We start from the raw sequence: 20,363 nt of genomic DNA on the forward strand, positions 1-20,363 counted from the left end.
AGCTTAAGGAGAGCTCACCATCTGCTCCGGGTTGTAGCCATTAAGATTTCAACATACACAGGTTCAGTGTTGTTTAGACCGTTTAGATCGCCGAGAATAATAGCTCAGGGAATATCTGGCCCAGGTGCCTTTAGCTTCCTGAAAGAGTGTCCCCATGAACAAAAAGCTGAATATCCCTGGTCTGTGATGTCTATCAAACCTGGGTCATACACACTTAATGGAGATTTAATACTCATGATGTGTAGCATCAGCAGCACATCCCAAACGGTCACTGCACTCCAGTTTTTAAGAATTGATGTCTTCATTATGTGTGAGCTCTCCACTAATATCCTTTCGTTCTCCCTCACACACACCCCAGAGTGTGCTTGGGAGGTGGTAAAATGATGGGGGGCTTGCGGGTTAAGGTTTAACATGGGGGAAGTCGTCGCAGGTCACAGCGCTGGAGATTTCCTATTTCCCCCCTGAAATGCTTTCCCGACTTCCTGTTTATGAGGCGAAGCTGTGGCGCCCGGCGGGCAGCAGCAGAACGGCTGGAAGGACAGCAGCCTGCTGACACGCAGCGCACACACTTCCCCCTTACACTGTTTGATTAATGCAGCCTAATGAAGCTAAATGAAGATTGATACTCATCAGGGAGAGACAAAGAGAAGAGGAGGATGCTGCATAATGCAGAGCCTCCTGAGACTGCAGCAGGGCAGAGGAGCACACTGTGGCTGCATACTCTGTAAACAATGGGCAGATTAAAGATTTTGGGAATGTTCCTTACCACAGACACACACTAGTTTATTTTGATTATGTCCTTCTATAGAGTGGTGCAGGATGGGGTCTTAAAACCCTGAAATTAATCAGCAATTTATCACTTCCAGTTCACTCGCCTTGAAGTCAATGACATTTTTTACACATGTTGGGGATGTGAACAACTGTGGTTAACAAAAGCTGAGCAATTTTTTTTTTTTGCTCCACAACACAAAATATGTCAGTACATACTAGTGTTGTAGTGAAGACCAGCTTAACCAAGACCAAGTCATGACCAAGACTTTAAGAGGCTGAGACCAAGTCAAGACCAAGGCAGGGCGAGACCGAATAAAGACCAGAACCAGACTAGTATGAATCCAACACTACATTATACACTTACAATAGAATCTGGAAGACACCATAGTGGGTAGCAACCGTTTTGGACCATGTTAACGAACATGGGGGCGCATGAGTAAAATATTCAGAGTCTCGTGTGTGCTTAAAAGTCAGTGAAGTCATGTTATTGGTTGCATTTGAAACAGGGCGTTTACATCCAATCACATCCAAAGCTACAGCCGTGGTCTTGACCGGTCTTGACATAAAATATCGAGTTCTATAGCTCCGAGACCGAGACAAGACCAAGAGCTTCAAAAAGTGGTCTCAAGACTTGAGTACTACAACAGTAGTACATACACCACTGGTTAATATCTGAAGCTTCTACGTCTCATAAAATCAGTGGTTGCTAACAAGTTTCTGGATGGATACTTAAAGTCACCACGGCTTAAATAGTGACCTTTAGCTTAGCGGTGGTTGCTCGTGAAAGACGTGATTGCGATGTATTAATCAAAACAAAACTTGTGATTATTAAAAACGTGCGCTTGCCATAGAGATTAGTTTATTAAATATCCCAAAATCCAATAGAGAAAAACTACTTTTTGATCCTAATCGTCTATCATGTCAGCCTCCAAAGATACTTCACTACTGCACCACTCACTCAGCAAATGTTGGTAACTCCACTCCTGAAAATAGTCCCCAGTAGGTAGGGAGACATTCACTATCATATTGCATGTTTTTGGATTTGGTCTTTTCAAAGAATTTCTTCAAAATAAAAAGCAATGGAGAGTAACTTAAGCCTTTAAAAGGTTGGAGAAACGCCTCCTGAGACTGCAGCAGGGCAGAGGAGCCGACTGTGGCTGCACAGCCTGTGCACAATGGGCACATTTAAGAGGCTTGGTACAGGCAGTGGCTGCATTTATGTGTGAAACAGCGCATAAACACAGTGTCACTTGGAAAGTTGGTTAGAACACGTTTTTACACCCAGCTTAGCGGCCTCTCTCCTCTACACGACATCAAGAATAGTAAACATGGCCAAAAACAAAAGCCTGAAGAGAGAAAAGAGGGAAACTAATCTGAGCTTCACACTCCAGACAGCCACGCTACTGTCACTAGGGCTGATGCAAGATATGGAATTTGCCGTGATGACAAGGGAATATATTGTTATCTTATCTGGTTTTTTCAGTCATAATTATGTATGGCTAGATATCACTTTCTGATTTCCTTACGAAATGAAAATGTCCTATAATGTGTATATGCACTTTCAGATGTCTCTATTCAAACTGTTCTGCAGAAATGTCAAAAAGTCTATAAAAAGATACAATGCTTCAATTTTCCAAATTTCCCACGCATTAATGAAAGGAATCGACTGACTTATTCTATCTGTCACGTGATTTTATTGTCTCTCCTACTGTATTGACTTAATCATAGCAGGTAGTGCATATTATAAATGGGCTGCATTTCTATAGAGCTTTTATCCAAATGGATTTGTAATTTGGCTCACAGTCACTCTTTTACACACACTGCAAGGTACCATTTAAGTCCCAATCATTGGAAGCAGTTGTTTTCCATAATAACATACAGAAGCAGCGTTCCACATGGTCAGGTAGTGTAGGTGGTTAAATCAAGGCCGATGCAGACTCGCTGATGGAGGGTTTAATAACTCCCACTCCCCACTAGTTGGTTTGGAACGGCACTTGATGTAGCGGACCATCCACGCAAGCGTGCAAACTGAGCTGAAGTGGAGTAGGGTGTAGGGGTCGGTTTGGAATTGGGCCTTTCACTGGTTGCCCTACAGTCACCTGACTTCCTGTACACTCGCACATTATCCCATTTTAGTTTATGATTGTATTATAACGTAATTTTCTGTTAGTCTTGTAGAGGGTTGTATGTTGTGGTCATGAATAGGAAGTTATGTTCTGCTTGCCTTGCATAGACGGGACAAGCCTTGGAAAAAACTATATTTTTCTGTCTTTCATTTTGGTCTACCCTGATTCACTACCTGTGACATGTTTTGTGGAATTCAAAAGAGGTACTCCATAAATGAGTGACTTCTCTTGTCTCACTCAGGATCATCTTTTATTTAACAACGGCCCTTCATGTTTAAACGTTGTCCTGAGAGTCACCATAAGCTGCCAGCAGAGGTTTCATGTAGTAAACACACCATTAGAATGAGCTATGACTAACAGCTGGGAGGTGATCTCAGTATGTCCATTACAGAGCTGAGGGAGCTGCCATGAGGCCGAGGCTGAGTGCTGCGGCTCTATCAGCGCCCGGGTACTAATGCAGGCCGACACCTACTCTCTGTTCAAGTCAATGAGATATATGCTAAATGGCCCGGCTACATGGGAATACAGGCTGCATATGGTAAAGGGTACTAAAAGGGTAGGATTAGCAATTTAAATACCTTGTTCTGACTGCCCGTGAATGGGCCACCAGGGAGTAATGATGCTAACGCCGCTCCTTTCTTCAGTACGGACAATCTGTGTGATGCCACGGGCCAGCCCCCACTCTCACTTTATTATTACGCTCACCCTTTAAAGCTACCTTTCTTTCTTTCAGTGACATGCACATATCGCATATGGATAGATGTATATAGGCAAACATGCAAAGGCATCCAGGAAATTGCACACACACGGCAGCAAGCCTTCAAACAGAGCACATCAGTCAAGAAATGCAATCACCCAAAGCAAATATAGCCTACCTCCACTGTTTTCACACACAGCAAAACAGTCACTCAAATTACCTTCTGTGGCTGACCAGCGGAGCATACACAAACAGCAGCGCGACCTTGCCAACACTCACAGTCCCAAAGGACGTCTCCCTGATTTGTCACGAGGAAACAGCCACCAGATATCATCTATCCTCCATGTAGACATTTCTGAAGGCAGATGATGATGATGATGATATTTGGTTGTTGTCGATTATAGATAGTTTCTACTGTGTAAATGTGGCCATTTCTATGTCAAAATGTCCGGCTATTTCATTATTTACTTTGTTTTATTCCAGTGATCACAGAGTGCCACGTATGTCAGGCTGTGTTTTGGAGGAATAGGGAGTATTTCCAATTCATGGAATGTTGCTGCCATAAAAACATAGAGGGTGTAGTTTGGATATTACTCAGACTGTAAACTAAATGGACACTCGACAAAGACCAGATTTTCAACATGTGATACTGTCAGACAATGGGCACTAAAATGACACCTTTATGCAACCCTAAAGTGAAACTGGATATTAGTTTCATATAGAGCAATCATAAAAAGTATTTATGGGAACCTTGACTGTAAAATGATCCACCCAACCAACACACCATACTTCTAAAAGACAGATAGATATTCTACTTCTCTTCTAACATATTATGTACTTGTCGCAAATTAATAAATTGTTTTCATATTTGCCAATGAGCCCAATTGTAGTGCACAAGCTTTCAAAACACATCAATGAGTCTCACTGTAGCACTGGTGACATGTTCCTTGCCTACTATGTAACACACTGTAGTTTATTCTGACTCAAACCATGTCTTGCTATAGAATGCAGTAAACCTTGACGTAAACATTTTTATTTTTGGTAAGAATCGTGAAATAAGATCTTTGGTGAAACACAAGCTGATGTTAAATACCCAACTGGCCAATGTCTGAAGCTTCTACGTCTCATAAAATCAGTGGTTGCTAACAAGTGTCTAGATAAAACGTGTGATTATTATTAACATGCGCTTCCCACAGAGATTAGTTTATTAAATATCCCAAAATCCAATAGAGAAAAACTACTTTTTGATTCTTACCGGCTATCATGTCGGCCTTCAAAGATACTACATTACTGTACCACTCACTCAGCAAATGTTGGTAACTCCACTCCTGAGAATAGTCCCCAGCGGTGGTGACATAAAGTCATGCGACTGTGATGAAGTAATGTTTCTTCTATAGATTGCATTTGCGCTTTAACTATTATAAAAGTGTGTTAATATGTGGAGACAAAACGTATCGTTAACATTTGTTCAAAATAAGAATAATGCAGAATCACTTGCAAGCATGTCCTTTAAGGTTGGAGAAACATTGAAAAGAGATACACAACTGCCCAAACAGCTGACTCGTGTCCGGATAACATCCACTGACAATTAACTGGAACCAACATGATAAATCAGATAATGATAGAACTTGCATTTGGAGGCTCAGGAGCTTCGTGAATATGCTGGAATCTACATCTCTAACACACATATTCCGTAGCAAATTTCCCAAATATTGAAGAATATGAAAAGTTCATGTTGTACAGGCTCTTACACTTCAATCAAACGTCTCTAAATTAGTAAATCCAGTAGCTACATGTGTAAAGACATTTTCACTGCAGGTGTTACAGACTGTCAGATGCTATCATCAATTCTATAAATCAGCAAAACTATATATAATAGCCACAATATTATGAGTTTAACTAAAGCTTCAACTCCTATTTCCTGTAAAATGTTCCTGCAATTTTTGATGTGGGTATTGAATAAACTAGAAGCATCATTTATGAGAGTCTTTCTAGGTAGTTTTTCAAGCTTATGGTTTGTGGGACTGACATTTACTGAGACAGCATATTGCTCAAAAGCCCTGTTTGCAGGGGCATAAACACCATAAGAACTACTTTACAATCCTCTCTCTGTGAATGGATGTGATTATGAGCAGCATTTCGGGTGAGGTCATCATGTGAAGTTGTCTGCCAGTTATAAATCTGCAGGAACCTAATGATAGTTTTCTTTTCACTGGGTTTATAACAGGATTATGGCAATTTACTGCTAAGTCCGCAATGAAATGTTGCACCTCTGAACGCACACAGTGTAATGGGCCACCTTCCTATTCATCCCTCTATTTATGTAACACTGTTCTGTCTGCTGGAGATTTTTCTGCTTAGCACTCCTCCTCACGGGTTACCCTCTGGGAGTAAACACAGAATACAGTTTACACAACTCTTGGTTAACAAGAAAAGGTTTAACATTTTATATAAATATGACCTATTTTCGTAATAGACATCAAGCTAGGGTACTACAACATTACTACGTGATTATACATTGCTACTACTTGATTAAAGTAAAATATCCAGGGTTGCGGTTAAATAAAAGAAGACTTGAAGTGAAATCATAACCCATAAACTTTAGTCATGATTTTGAAACTCAATTCAATGACACACAGGCTGTGGCCTACACACCTTTACCTTTCCCTGCATGTCACACCTGCTTCTATAGGCTTCCTTCACTTAATCCAAAACATTGCTAAAATTTAAAAAACTTTTGGTAGTACATGATCTCTGATAATACAGTGTTCAACTGCTGTATATTAGCTAGACAGTCTTTAAGTCTGACAAGCAGCCCACAGGAATTCATAATTGTGAAATGATATGTAAAATAATGTTCACACATCCAATTCATACATTTTCTCAGTTTAGATTAGTTCAAATGGATCTCCTATTTAATTAGATCCATCCCTCCATCCATCCATCCATCCCTCCCTCCATCCATCCATCCATCCATCCATCCATCCATCCATCCATCCATCCATCCATCCATCCATCCATCCATCCATCCATCCCTCCATCCATCCCTCCATCCCTCCATCCATCCATCCATCCATCCATCCATCCATCCATCCATACATCCATCCATCCATCGATCCATCCATCCATCCCTCCATCCCTCCATCCATCCATCCATCCATCCATCCATCCATCCATCCATCCATCCATCCATCCATCCATCCATCCATCCATACATCCATCCATCCATACATCCATACAGTAAAGGAAATAAGTATTTGATCCCCTACGAGTTTTGTTAGTTCGCCCACTTACAAAGAACTGAACAGTCTATACTTTTAATGGTAGGTTTAATTTAAAAGTGAGAGATAGAATATCAAAAAGAAAATCCAGAAACGTACATTAAAAAATAGGTATGAATTAATTGCCGTTAATAAGTATTTGATCCCCTTGCAGAACATGCCTTAGTACTTGGTGGATAAAGCCTTGTTGGACAGCACAGAGGTCAGATGCTTCTTGTAGTTGGCCACCAGGTTTGCTCGAATCCCAGGAGGGATTTTGGTCCTCTCCTCTCTGCAGATTCTCTCCAAATCCTTAAGGTTTGGAGGCTGATGCTTGGCAACTCGAAGCATCAGCTCCCTCCACAGATTTTTCTATGGGATGGAGGTCCGGAGACTGGCTTGGCCCCTCCATCACCTTAATGGGCTTCTTCTGTAGCCACTTCTTAGTTGCTTTGGCCGTATGTTTTGGGTCATTGTCGTGCTGGAAGACCTATGCATGTCCCATTTTCAGTGTCCTGGCTGAGGGAAGGAGGTTATCAGCCAGTATTTTACAATACATGGCCCCCTCCATCCTCCCCTCGATGCAGTGAATCGCCCTCTCCCCTTAGCAGAGAAACCCCCCCCCCCACAGCATCATGTTTCCACCTCCATGCTTGATGCTGGGGACGGTGTTCTTCTGGTAATAGGCAGCATTTCTCTTCCTCCAAATACCACATGTTGAGTCTTTGTCTAAGATCTTGATTTTGGTCTCATCTAACCTCATCACCTTCTCATAAGCCTTTTCTGAATCATTCAGAGGATCACTGGCAGACTTCAGATAGCCTGTACATGTGCCTTCTTGAGCAGAGGCACAGCAGGATTTTAATCCATTACGGTGCAGTGTGTTACCAATAGTTTTCTTGGTGACTGTGGTCCCAGCTGTGTAGTTCTTGGCTGATCACTCACCTTTTTCATGATCACTGATGCGCCAAGAGACCAGATCTTAGATCGTGGAGCTCCAGATTGACTTATAACTGGTCCGTGGGAGCCAGAATTATTTTTGGTTGCAAGGGAATCAAATACTTGTTTCCCACAATTAAACGCAAATGAATTTATATCTTTTTCTTTAATGTACATTTCTGGATTTTCATTTCTGGATTCTGTCTCTCACTGTTAAAATAAACCTACCATTAAAGTAAAGACTGTTCAGTTCTTTGTAAGTGGGCAAACTTACAAAATTGGCAGGGGATCAAACACATATTTACTTCACCATACATAAAAAGATCTATTTCCCCTTTGATTGGAATCACATTGCATAAATACTTGAATTCAAAATCTTGAAAATTACATAATGAATGTATAGTCAGTTCATAATCAAATGTGCCAACTGTAATGTTACATGCAATGGATTAATGCTTTTGAGCTTGAAAATAGAGGAATTAAATCTAATCAACCTTTGTTTTTACTGATATACAGAGCAGAGCACACAGTGAAGTTTAGACACGTGTAACCCTCTAATAGCGGTATATCCCTGGGAGCGGTGTGGGGATCAGATTTTTTGCGTACTGGCACCTTCGTAGTGTGAACAACCACGCCTGCAGGTACCAGTCCACGCTCTTATTATGTTATTCATTCATTCAGAACTTGAACCTTCCGGTTTCCAAGCCAAGTCCCTAAATACTGAGATATTGACGCACTTTTTTCTATTTTCAAACAAGAAAATAAAAAAACAATTGACAACATTTGGCGTATACAAACTCATGAGATTGTACACACTCAGAGCACCATAATGCATTCACACAGCAAGCCAGTGGGTCAACTTGGCTACTACGAATATATAAAGGACCCAAAGGAAGCACAATTCAAAAACGACATCCTGTTGTTGCCTGCAACGTCTCATTACAACGCAAAACTGCTGATAGGTTGATGCATTTATAGGGTCTGTTACAGGCATTAGATTTTGCTTCAGGAAAACATGTTATAACTGCAGCATACATACCCATTGGGGTGCCCACTCCGTACGCTTTGGAGTCGATGAGGCCTCCGATCTGCGTGAGGTTGCAGTTGCGCTGGGTGGCAAACTCTATGGTGGTGGACTCCATGAGGAACGCGTAGTCTGAGGTGAGCACACGGTGAATGCCCTCCTCAATGTCCTTCACCATCACAGAGTGCCTCCGACTGCTCATGAACTCCCACATCTTATCATACGTGGAGATCTTGGTTTTCTGCGAGGAGACAATGGCATTGTGAGTAAAAGAATAAATCCTTAGATCATTGTCACATTTGTATTCATTGTAAAATATATACTGTGTTTCCATGAATGTGAAGTTCTACGCTGGAGGTTAATGAAGAATTATTTTTGCCTCTGCGGTGTTAATGTTCCAAGCAATTTTAGTCAAAGCACTCATTTACATACTGCCAATGTATGCAGCTCTATCAAAACCATTTGCATTTCAATTATATTTCTAAATTTCATTAGGAAAACACGTCATGTGCTCCAGAAAAAAAAGAACTTTTTTGCAGCTACAGCAGAGCTTTATGCCTTCTGTCTGCCTCAGTCATTACAGTGTGTGAGGGGAATATAGAAATAGGCAAGCATGTTGAGGAGCAGCAGTTGTGTGTTTTCTATATGACCATACATCTCTGCTGTCTGTGCCGCTGCTATCACTTATAGTTAGGGTCTGTAGCGGTGTTGTCAGCAGCCGTGTGCTTCAATTTCTACACCTGTAATCACAGAGAAAAATCCGAGAGTGCATTACTCTCCAGGGGAGCAGATTTGAAGGCATTTTTGAAGCCATTTGAAACCTAATTAAGTCACATCTTCAAGGTCCTGCCCGCCATTATTGTGTGTAATGACTTTTTGTGCCTGGTCGATATTTTAGATCAACTGGGTGATTTGCGGAGTGCCTATCAGAATCTTTTGGAGTCACCCTTGACAAATCAGGCGATTGAGCATGCAAGCTTTAGACTGCTGATAAGGCGAGAGCAGTGGCTGTGAATACACGGAGAGCCAGATTACCACCTACACTCCAAGTCAGGCACCGAGCCGAGGAGGGCTTCCCAGAGCTGATTGCACTCACAAGAGATCTTGGAAAACGCAACGAGTACACTCGATGAATGGCTGTCAGACCAAAATAGTAAACATGTCCAAGAAAATCCATCCATAGCATTGCAAAATGTGCTACATCCTTTTTGATTGATCAGAATATTATAGCACTAACAAAAAACTTTTATGTGCCGTCCTCTCCTTACACCATTTTCAATTTCTGCTGGTTTATTTTTTTATCAAATTGAAGTGGCTGAATGTAAGCATGCTTTCAACCTGTAGATTTTAATCATGCATTTTTTTTCCTGTAATGCAGTCAATGTTCTCAAGCGCTGTATGGCCCCCAGCTGTATGTTCGGCAGCAGTGAGTTATGTGGGGTGATGGGGAGAAAAGAACAAGCCAAGACCCCCATCAGCCTCAGTTAGATCAACATGGTGGTGAGTAATACTCTCTATTACAGCTTGGGTGAACTGTTGCATTATTTATTAACTGCTCTGTGCCATGTAATTGCTCATACTTTAAATAGGACATATCCTGCTCATGTTCAGTTGTATATCAGTATGTTGTGTCTCTACAGTGACGTGTCCATGCTTTAATGTTCAAAAAGCTCTTTATTTTTCTCATACTGCCTCTTTTCACCCTCTGTCTGAAACCAGAGCTCAGTCTGATCTGATTTGTTATCTGCCGGCTCTGTTGTGGGAAAATGCTTAGAAATGTCCCGCCCCCTAGCCTATCACGCAGAATGTGTTGGAATGCTAGACAATAAGCAAGAGTTAGATGTTGATGTCACTATGTAAAAGATGTAAACAAAGAGGTCCAATGGAGGTGTTTCAGACAAGGGGGTGGCCTTATAGCCTATGCAGACCATTTACATGCACACAAACCAATATTACACATTACAAGAAAGGGAGAACCACAAAGAGCATAATAGGGCCTGTTTAAGATTGACTGAATATGGCGTCTTAGCTTTTAGTCTTCCTGCTGTGCACTAAGAACCAATGATATTTAGAAAACTCTGTTGTTAAGTTTGCAGATGATATTACCGACATCAGTCAGATTACAAACAAAAGTGAAAAATATCAAAGGGGTGTTGGTTTGTGCACGGGCCAAAACAACAGGGACCAGCAGTGGGGGATAAAGAATCAGCAACATCAGGTGAGGTCCTGCAGAGCCAAAATGATACTAAAGAACAATACCCATCCTCCCAAAAACAGCCTGTACAGCCTGCTACCGTCTGGCAAGCTTTCATACTACCAAACTACAGAGCAGATAAAGCTGTTGTCAGACACCAGTCGCTCTATTTTACTGTCATTTTGGTAAAGGTTAAGGTCCACTTCTGTCCATTTCCCTTGACAAACTCTTGAGTGAAGAACAAGTAACCTCAGCAACCAATTTACTTATGCTGTTTCATATTCATTCAAAGTGAACAACTTCCTTGTTGTACATTGATTAACTTTAATATTCCATCCCTCTGGACCAACACGTCAAATCACAACTGGTAAGGCTCGACCAAATCAGAGCTGTCAGAATATTGTTTTATTTAACAGTTTTCATGCAGTAAGTCAAGAACTGTTAACCTTAATCTTTTGGTCCTTTAATACTCAGTATCTTAATATCAAGTCAAATCAAATTCCTCATATTTCTGAATTCACCCAGCTGTGCAGATACAGTGTATATAGCTCACGGTGGCCTTTTGTTATATAAACAGCCTCTTCAACTCCAGGATAAGCAAACTAGTTCAACTGAAGTGTTCAGCCAACAGCAGCACTTTAAAGTATTGGGTTACCTGCAATAAGCAGCAGAAATACAGGACAAGTGATGCTTATTTTTATTTTAACCCAGATGGATTCTCTCTTGAACCGAGTGATGCACAACAAAGAGATATACGTGTGTTAGTGGGGAATGTTGAGACTAGAGCTAAGGTTTCTAATGTCATAATGGTTATCTTTTTAACTAGATAGGCATGGAAATGTATAATGTGCTCGCTTTGGTCACAATGTATTACACTGAAACTAACACACAAACATCATAGCAACATGTCCACAGGTAGAAGTTGGACTGTGCTAATGCAAGTGTTAATAAATAGTATATTATATATATAATATTGTGCAGACCTTTTGTAGTCCGGAACAGTTCAATGTTCTGAGTTTTGGATTGAAACTAGCTAAAAAGTGTCTTTTACAAATCAGTTCATTTGGAAATAGTGTCACTCTGTTGTCAGTGGTCAATTTAATTGAGACAGTTTCTTGGTGAAGGTAATGTTTTATAAATGCAGAGTTGTAAAGCTCTAACATTAATGCTGTGAAATTATGTTGAGACTGTAACCATGATCAGGGACGAAGAAAATCTGAGCAGGAATATTGATTTACTTTATTTCTAATGGTTGTTCTTGCTCTCAATGCTACTACTGAATGTGTTTGAAGTGTTCTCTTGCTATTTGCCAATGCTAGGTCTATAAAAACAGGTAGCATTCATTTATAGTACACAGCATTCTGCTCAGTTTCTATTTAATGCAAAAAGCATACATTAACGTTCCTGGAAAAAACCTAGAGTCCAGATTCAGAGAAGTATCCTGCATGCCCTTTCAGACTGCTATACCATCCATCCACAGAAAATGCAGCTGCTCATCTGAAAACTTGACATTAATTGGTCTTTTTGCTTCACTCCTCTGATCTGTGTGAGGAAAGGGGGGAGTGGGTTTGGGTCAGCAAGTCCTGAAACATCACGTAACAGCTTACAGTAGCTAAGGAGCCCAACTTCTGAGCAACAGTGCAGAGTCAACAAAAGAACAAATCAAACTAAAGCGGGGCTCCGGGACCTCTGGGAGCTAGAAAACAAAAGTGCACACTAATCATCCCGCTTCTGTAAAATCAAATAGCGGACTTAAAGATGGCAGACTCATTCAACATAATAATAATAATGTTGAATGAGCTGCAGGACTATATTTACTTTAGGATATTCATCAAGAAAAGTGTGGGCTACTGCATTAGTTATTTAAACACAAACCATGTAGACACTACATGTTGAATAACTAAAACACCATTTTATTCCCATCAGAGCTTGTTCCTGTAATTATGAACCCAAAATAACCAAATGTAGGAAACACAGTGCCAGTAAAAAAAAGTGTTTACATTGTAACAAAATCACTGCTCCATTTAGCAATTTGAAAAATAGTACATGACGTTTTTTTTTTTATGACTAAATTACCATTAAATCCACTTTTTAGGATGTTGCACATAGTATGCTGTCATGTAAACTTCTGGTCCTAATTTATTGCATTGCAGGTTGCCTTCCACCTCACACCCTCTAAGCGTATAGCAATATCATATTCTCTGCAGTCAACTAAGGTTCTGTGAATGCTCGGTTAGCATTAGCATTAAGAGAGATGCAGTACCAATATCTCAGTGCGTTACTGAGTTTGGATGCACTGGTTCAGTATTCATCGGAGGTCCAACTGCCTCAAAGTACACCCCCCCCCCCCCCCCTGTTCTGTATTAGCTTGCCTTCCTGACCCCTTTCCATGAGCTCTGTGTCATTTTCATGCTTTGGTACTCTTGATGCAATGAACCGTGATTGGATCAGGACATAGTCTGTGCTTTCAGTCTTTCCTCTCAGGCTTTTTTTGAGCCACACTTGGTTGTACACAAATAGGAAAATCATTGTGTGGAAATTTTACAAAAGAGACAACCCTGTCTTATTATTACACCAATGCACAGCTGATCAGGTCTACAATACCCTCAATCCCATCGTCAACTTGTCTATTGTTTGTTTAGCTTGTTTATTGTTATATTTCAATCTGGAAACACAAACATTTTTGCTCTTATGTTTGTAGCCTGATTTTTCTTTCAAATATTTTGGTTTCGGATTTTTGTGAACTAATTAACACATATTTCATTAACACTAAAACATTTGCTTATGTGCTTTCTAAGGTCATCAATGAGATCATGAAATGTACCAAGTACAGATTTTTTTTGTAAGGCTTAATATGTTATTTTAATGAGTTTGGTTTCATTTGTAAGGCTTGAAGAGGTTCTCGAAAAGTGGTGTAAGGCAAGGCAAGTTTATTTATATAGCACCTTTCAACAGAAGGCAATTCAAAGTGCTTTACAAAAACAAAAGACATTAAGACCAATAAGAAATAGTGCAGCAGAACACATTATAAATGGCATTTAAAAACAGTCATGTAGAGATGTAATTAGTCATTTTTGTATTGTAGATATTTACCAACACATGTTGCTATTTATTGGATTTGTGCACATAGGGGTAACATTTGTTTGTATGTGTGTGAATTTGAATTGCCATCAAGACACACTCTCTCTTGGTCCTCATCAACACGGGGAGCTTTCGCATATTTTTTCAAAGGGCCGTAATCAAAAGGATGCAGAGGGAGAGGGAAGTGTTGCTTTGGTATTGTCAGCTTAAAAAGTACTTTGCTTTTATCAAATATTCTCTTACAGCATATTTTACACAATCTGTCCATAATACACTGAACACAATGGGTCTATAAAAGGAACACCAATTCATTGTTAAATAAATGTAATAATAAAGAAAACATGAATAAATAAAAACAACGAAAATGAATATGTTACTGAAAATATTGTCTATATGAAATATGTATATGATAGTTAAATACTGACCATCATGTTTGCTTTCCTAACAAATTGAGTTGCTTGTTATATTATATATATCATTGTATAACTTGTATAATTGTATTTGTTTTAAAAACCAGTGTAAAACGGATTCATTAACGGTCCTATCGACCCATCTTTCTCTACAAATAAATAAACTTGCCTTACAGCCTGTGGATCTTATACCACATGTCCTCAAATCAATACCGATAAGAAATGGGGTAAAATATTCCTGCTATCTAAAAAGTGCAAATCAACATTTATTCTCTCCATCCTGGGTAGCAAACAATAATTGGTTTGAAAAAACATAACCGTTGGTTTCATCAATAATAAAATAGCAGAAAATAGAAATGTTGAAATCTTAACAAATACAGCTTATATGGTCCCTCATTTTCCATTCATGCACTATTATCTTTCATGGATAACTGTAATGCAACAATAGGCAGGAGATGTATGCTGTTAATTGGGCCAGGCTCAAATAGGTCAACTACTTCTTTTGAGATTTGGGGTTAATTTTGATCTGTAGAAGCTCTGATTAATTTTCCTGGCTTGAAGCTGAAATTTTAAACCATTCTTAATTACTAAAGTTCCAGTACACACCTCTGACTAGCTTCTTCTTAACAGCAATGCTAGCTAGGAAAAAGTAATATTGAAAGGCAGTGATAGAGAGCAAACTATTAGCGAATAAATAAATTGAGGCTATCGTTTTCAGAATCGGAATCAAGTGTATTGTGTTTACACATAGAAGGGTTTGGTGTGTCTGGTGGTGTGAACATAAACAATCTAAGAAAATAAGTTGCAAAAGTAGGTCAAAAATATAAAGATAAAACAAACAAGTATTTTTAAGAAACTACATTTATTTAGCATTAAAAAAGGAAATGCCAAAGAGAAGTATTTACTCCAAATTTAAATTTTAATATACAAAAACCCTAACCCTAACCCTTTTAGTCAAAATGCTGATGTATCCTTGGGCAAAATACTTAACCCTAAATTGCTTCCTATTGCATGGTGAATGGTGTGTGAATGTGTGTTAGCTTACTTGAGCAGCTGGAACCTTGTATGTTTCTGTATGAATGTGTGTGAATGGGTGATTTATAATTTGTATGTGTACAAGCAGTATGAGGAGTCTTCAAGACCGGGTAAAGTGCTTTATAATTCAAGTCCTTTCACTTTTTCCACGGCACTCCTTTTTTTCAGTGTTGTCAAAGTTATATTCAAAATGCTAAAAATCAAATGAAAAACTATAGAGATCATTGTGGAATGGGTGCACTCCATGGAAGTACAAAGAGAACTGGATACATTGTGGAAGCAGGGCCTTGTTCATTTCTATGAGAGATGCTCAGTGGTGCATGTCCTGGCACTCCCGAGAGCAAACGTCACAAGATACTCGTCATGCCTACCTGTCGAGAGAAAAATGTAAGACCCTACTGCTTCAAAAAGGGCTAAACAAGTGTTCGTACTGGGTAGTTCTGCTGATTTACAGTGGTATTTTTCCCAATTTAAGTCAATGCTTGCCCAATGTCGCCACGGACTGACACAGAGGTTGTAGTACTGCCGTTTGGCCAATATCATCATTTGCTTCCATGTCCAGCGCCCTTCATCGGGGCTTGGTTCACATGAGCTGCAATCCCAAATTAAGCCAGGGCCCCTTAATTCTGGCACCCTTGTTTTTACCACACCCATCTTCAAACCTTCATTTTATCTCAAATACAAATCTGTAAAGTTTCGTGGCTGCCTTTTACACTCGACACACAGCTATACAATGGTATAGTAGTTCCCGCTACAGTATGCGCCTCTAGAGAGCCCATTCTGCGATGATGACACAAACTCATCATCTGAAAACAGATTTGCGCTTTTTACTGACTTTCAAATGGGAATTTACAGAAAAGCAAAATCCCATCTTGGATAACTGCTATGAAAAGGGACTGACTTGTATTAACCGGTAACTCATAAATGCACCTTTTAGTATTTTTATTTATGGATGGATCATAAACACAAGCATCATACAGCCTTGAGCTCGAGCAAGTCAGAAATAAATGATTTCTTTCTCCCCGCTCCCCTCCCGGCCTCTCTCACGTATCAAGCAAATCCTCCCAATAAGCTTTATGTGCGCGATTGAATCACCATTATACCTTTATCTTTCTTAATTCAATGATTTGTTCACATCTGTCCTATGGTTTGGCAGCTTGGTCCCAGGCCAACCAGTCTGTAATTAAATCCATAGAGAGTCTTTACAATCGGGCCTTGAAAATCTTGGACAAAAAGCAAATAAGGTATCATCATTGCCGCATTTTAAGGAAATACAAGATTTTAAGTTTTGCTAATTTTATTGACTTTCATTATGTAAAGCTGTTTAAGTGTGTAAATGGATTTGCTCCTCAGTCTCTCTGCAAATACATCCAGAGATTTCAGAACTGCGGCAGATCCACCAGAGCAGCTCCTAGTGGCAACTGTAAGGTCCCATTCTGCAATGGGAACATCTTTTGCTCAGACAGCATTTTCTGTGAAAGGAACAAAGTCCTGTAACTTGCTACCTGATCACTTGAAATCTGCTGGTTGTATCTGTCCCTACCAAATAAACGATAAAAAAAAAAACATGCTGGAGGTGTTCCTCCCATTTGTCGTGGCTAAAGCAAAACAATTCAGGCTTGTACAGCCTCGGGACATGCAGCTCAGTGCCACGGCCATGTGAGGGACTACTGTCTCTGCAGCAAACTCAGATATCCCCACAGTATACACAGAAGGTGAAGAAACAGCAACCTCTTTTGTAAGAAGTGGTTTTATTAGCTAACAAGCAAGACACAGCAGTGGTGCGTGTTTGCTTGTTAAATTATTCAGTGTTATTGTAGCAACAGTCCATAGGGAATGTCCCTACTCAAGACGAGTGACGTGCCTCAATGCTTCAGAGACTATCCTGTGCACATTACCATAATTATCCACCATTACACTGGTGTTTTACAGCAGGAGTCAATAATTACAAAAACATTAAGTATTTTGTCTTGTTTTCCTGGCTGTGAATAGTAATTCCTATGTGTGGACATATCTTCTTGTGGTTTTTGTTACGACCAATCAGAGAAGTTGTTCCTGATTGGCTGGTGCATCTACATTATTTTCAGGCACAGTGGGGATTCAGCACCTTCATGCATTCATGTATGAAAACAGCTACCTGCTTTAGTTGTTACTTGGCAACATTTCTAGTTATAGTCCACTGTGCTGCATGCAGTTAAAGGTGTGATTTGTACTGCTGAGCAGCTTGCTACGAATAAATATGGGGCACTATTTTGCCTTTATTACATCATCAGTTATAAAAAAATATACAATAACATTTTATCCTACGTTCATATTGAATAGTAATCGTTTGGCATATTTAATATAGTCTGAGTTTAACAATGTATACTTATTCTCTTCAGGACGCTGGGTCTAACCATGGATGTATAAAGAGAACTAAATACAACGTTGGAGGCATGGCCCTGTTGAAACATATGAAAGTTGTTTAAGCTCAAATATCCTCACGCTTGAGATCAAAGATACATCCCTAGATGCGCACTTGCGTTTTCCTTAAGCCCCGCCTTCAATGCTCTGGGTCACGTCTAGTCTCAGTTCAGTCAGATGAACAGAGGAGCAGGAAAACAACTCTGGGAGGTGGATTTACAGAGCTGAATTACAGGTGTCTCCTATCATATATACAGTACGTCAATGGGGAATTATTGTTGGGCACAGTGACCTCACAACTGATATGGAAGTTGTAGTACAACCATTTGGCCACTATGAAAACCCCGGCTAGCTTCCTTGAGACTGTGATCTAATTTACAAGATGGCAGTTCCCGAAGATTAGACCATAGTTGCTGTGGCAAAACCTGAGCTAATTGCTAACTTTTAACTGCTAACGGCTTACTATGTCATTTCCGGGGCTACGAACAGCTCAACGCCCAGACAAACAGCCTCCAGGCAATTTTCTTAATGTCTTAAATTTAAACTCTGGAATATTGTACACACAAAGGTGCTAACTAGCTTACAGGTAGTACTGAACAGCTTTTTGTGTAGTTATGTGCTTTGTTTACTCAATACACGTCCGTTACGTTATACCCTTTAGTTTATTGGTAAGTCTTACTCACCATAAATTGTTACCATTGTAGAATTTCGATTCTGATTGGCTGCAAGGTGTGCATTATCTCTCAGTATAAAGCGAGCATAACAGACAGGTGTTTATTGGGAGTACTAATGATTTCACAAGCATGAAACAGAACCATATCAGCTAAAGTATGAGCAGTAGAAGCAGAGAAAAAATGTAAATGTGAAAATAGTATTTACTGCAGTGAAGACGAAGCCTGCGCATTTGAGGGAAAGCGGCAGGGGAAAGGAGAGCGGAAACATGACCATGGAAAATAAAGACACTGGATACAGTGTGAGACAGGCAGAAGACAGGCCGGTAGCTGACAGAGGGAAGGGTACACAGAGCACCATTCAACAATATCTCCACTGGAATGAATTATAATATCAAGGTGCATACTGCAGTCCTACGCAGAAACTTCCAATGTGTTCTGGTTTCAAAACCTCCATCAAACTTCACTGAGTCAGAAAGAAAGAATCTTGCATATCTGCATGGCTATATAAGTAAAATGTAAAAACATATTTATTGTAAATGTATGAGAACCAAAGATTTGATGATTGTTGGTTTTCTTCACAACATTCTTGTCGCTTTTCACAACTTTTGGTTACATAAATGCTCACAACACACTCAGGAGGTATGATATGAAGTGAGATTCTAACCAAAGCTTTTTGATACACGGTGTTTGGCCTGGAAGCATTTCAGTCTAAGTGTGATGTCGATGAATATCAGACACCTGAGATAAATGAAAGAGTAGATAGAGTAGTAACCACTCTGCCAACAACATTTGCAATTTACGTTTTTTTCATCACCATTATGTGTGATATTCCGTGTTGAAGAGGATGGCTGTTTTTTTTTTTTTTTTGGTTTGCACTAACATTCTCTGACCTGAGGCGGTAACTTATGGCTGCAGAGGGACCTTGGGATGGTTAGGATGATTAACTAGCACATATGCTGCCTCTTCCACCAACTGTTGTTTTCATTAATTGGCGTAGTGAAATGATAAAGAGACTGTGCAACTCTCACCACAGCACTTTTCTAATGAATCGCTGGAGTGTGTTTCAGTTGAGATGGAACACACTCAAACATATTAATCACAGCCGTGTCCCTGTGTGTGAACAGTACCTGCGAAAGCATGTGTGCCTACTGCACAGATGGATGAAAGCAAGGTGTGAAAAAAAGCTACATTTCAAAACTGTCTGAGTGCCATGGACGGATTGCAAGAGAGAGAAAAAAGAATAAATGAAACTCTAATCAAAGAGATCTAAGGCAAGGACATTTTCAAACATGCCTGGATTAACACAGAACTCAATTCTTAAGTTGCCTTTTGCTTAACCGGACTCCACCTGTCCATACTTTCACCTTTCAACACCCCTTATTCTCACACTGTACCTTGTGCATTTAAATTAATACTAAAATTGCAATTACTCTACACACGCACTGTAAATAGTATTTCATGTTTACTGTTAGGGAATATTTTGCTTAGGTGTTTAACCTTTGACACAGATCATCATTTTCTCTTTCCTCTGTCTTATTTCCCATGGCATAGTTCTTTGGCCTTGGGGTTACCATATCTCCCTTAAGGAGGGGCAGCTTGGGCACTTTCTGACCGAGCACAAGCTGAGATGAGATAGTTCATTGTTCAGGGACGTCTAGAAGCCCTTCTCATCTGGAACGTAGGTTCCCTGGTTTACATTCTTTTGCCATGGATGACCGCTTTAGTTAGATTTAGGATCTTTATTTGTTT

At 39.9% G+C, this 20,363-nt stretch overlaps 1 protein-coding gene across 1 annotated transcript in view; it reads right to left on the minus strand.

The window, feature by feature from the left end:
* grik2 (glutamate receptor, ionotropic, kainate 2) overlaps positions 1-20,363 on the minus strand; it is a 249,394-nt gene that overhangs the window by 23,450 nt on the left and 205,581 nt on the right. The window contains exon 16 of the mRNA XM_063879961.1: positions 8,833-9,058. Coding sequence (XP_063736031.1) covers positions 8,833-9,058 — 226 coding nt within the window. The remainder of the gene's footprint in view (positions 1-8,832; positions 9,059-20,363) is intronic.

The sequence above is a fragment of the Eleginops maclovinus genome, chromosome 3, assembly GCF_036324505.1.
Source record: "Eleginops maclovinus isolate JMC-PN-2008 ecotype Puerto Natales chromosome 3, JC_Emac_rtc_rv5, whole genome shotgun sequence".
Taxonomy (NCBI): domain Eukaryota; kingdom Metazoa; phylum Chordata; class Actinopteri; order Perciformes; family Eleginopidae; genus Eleginops; species Eleginops maclovinus.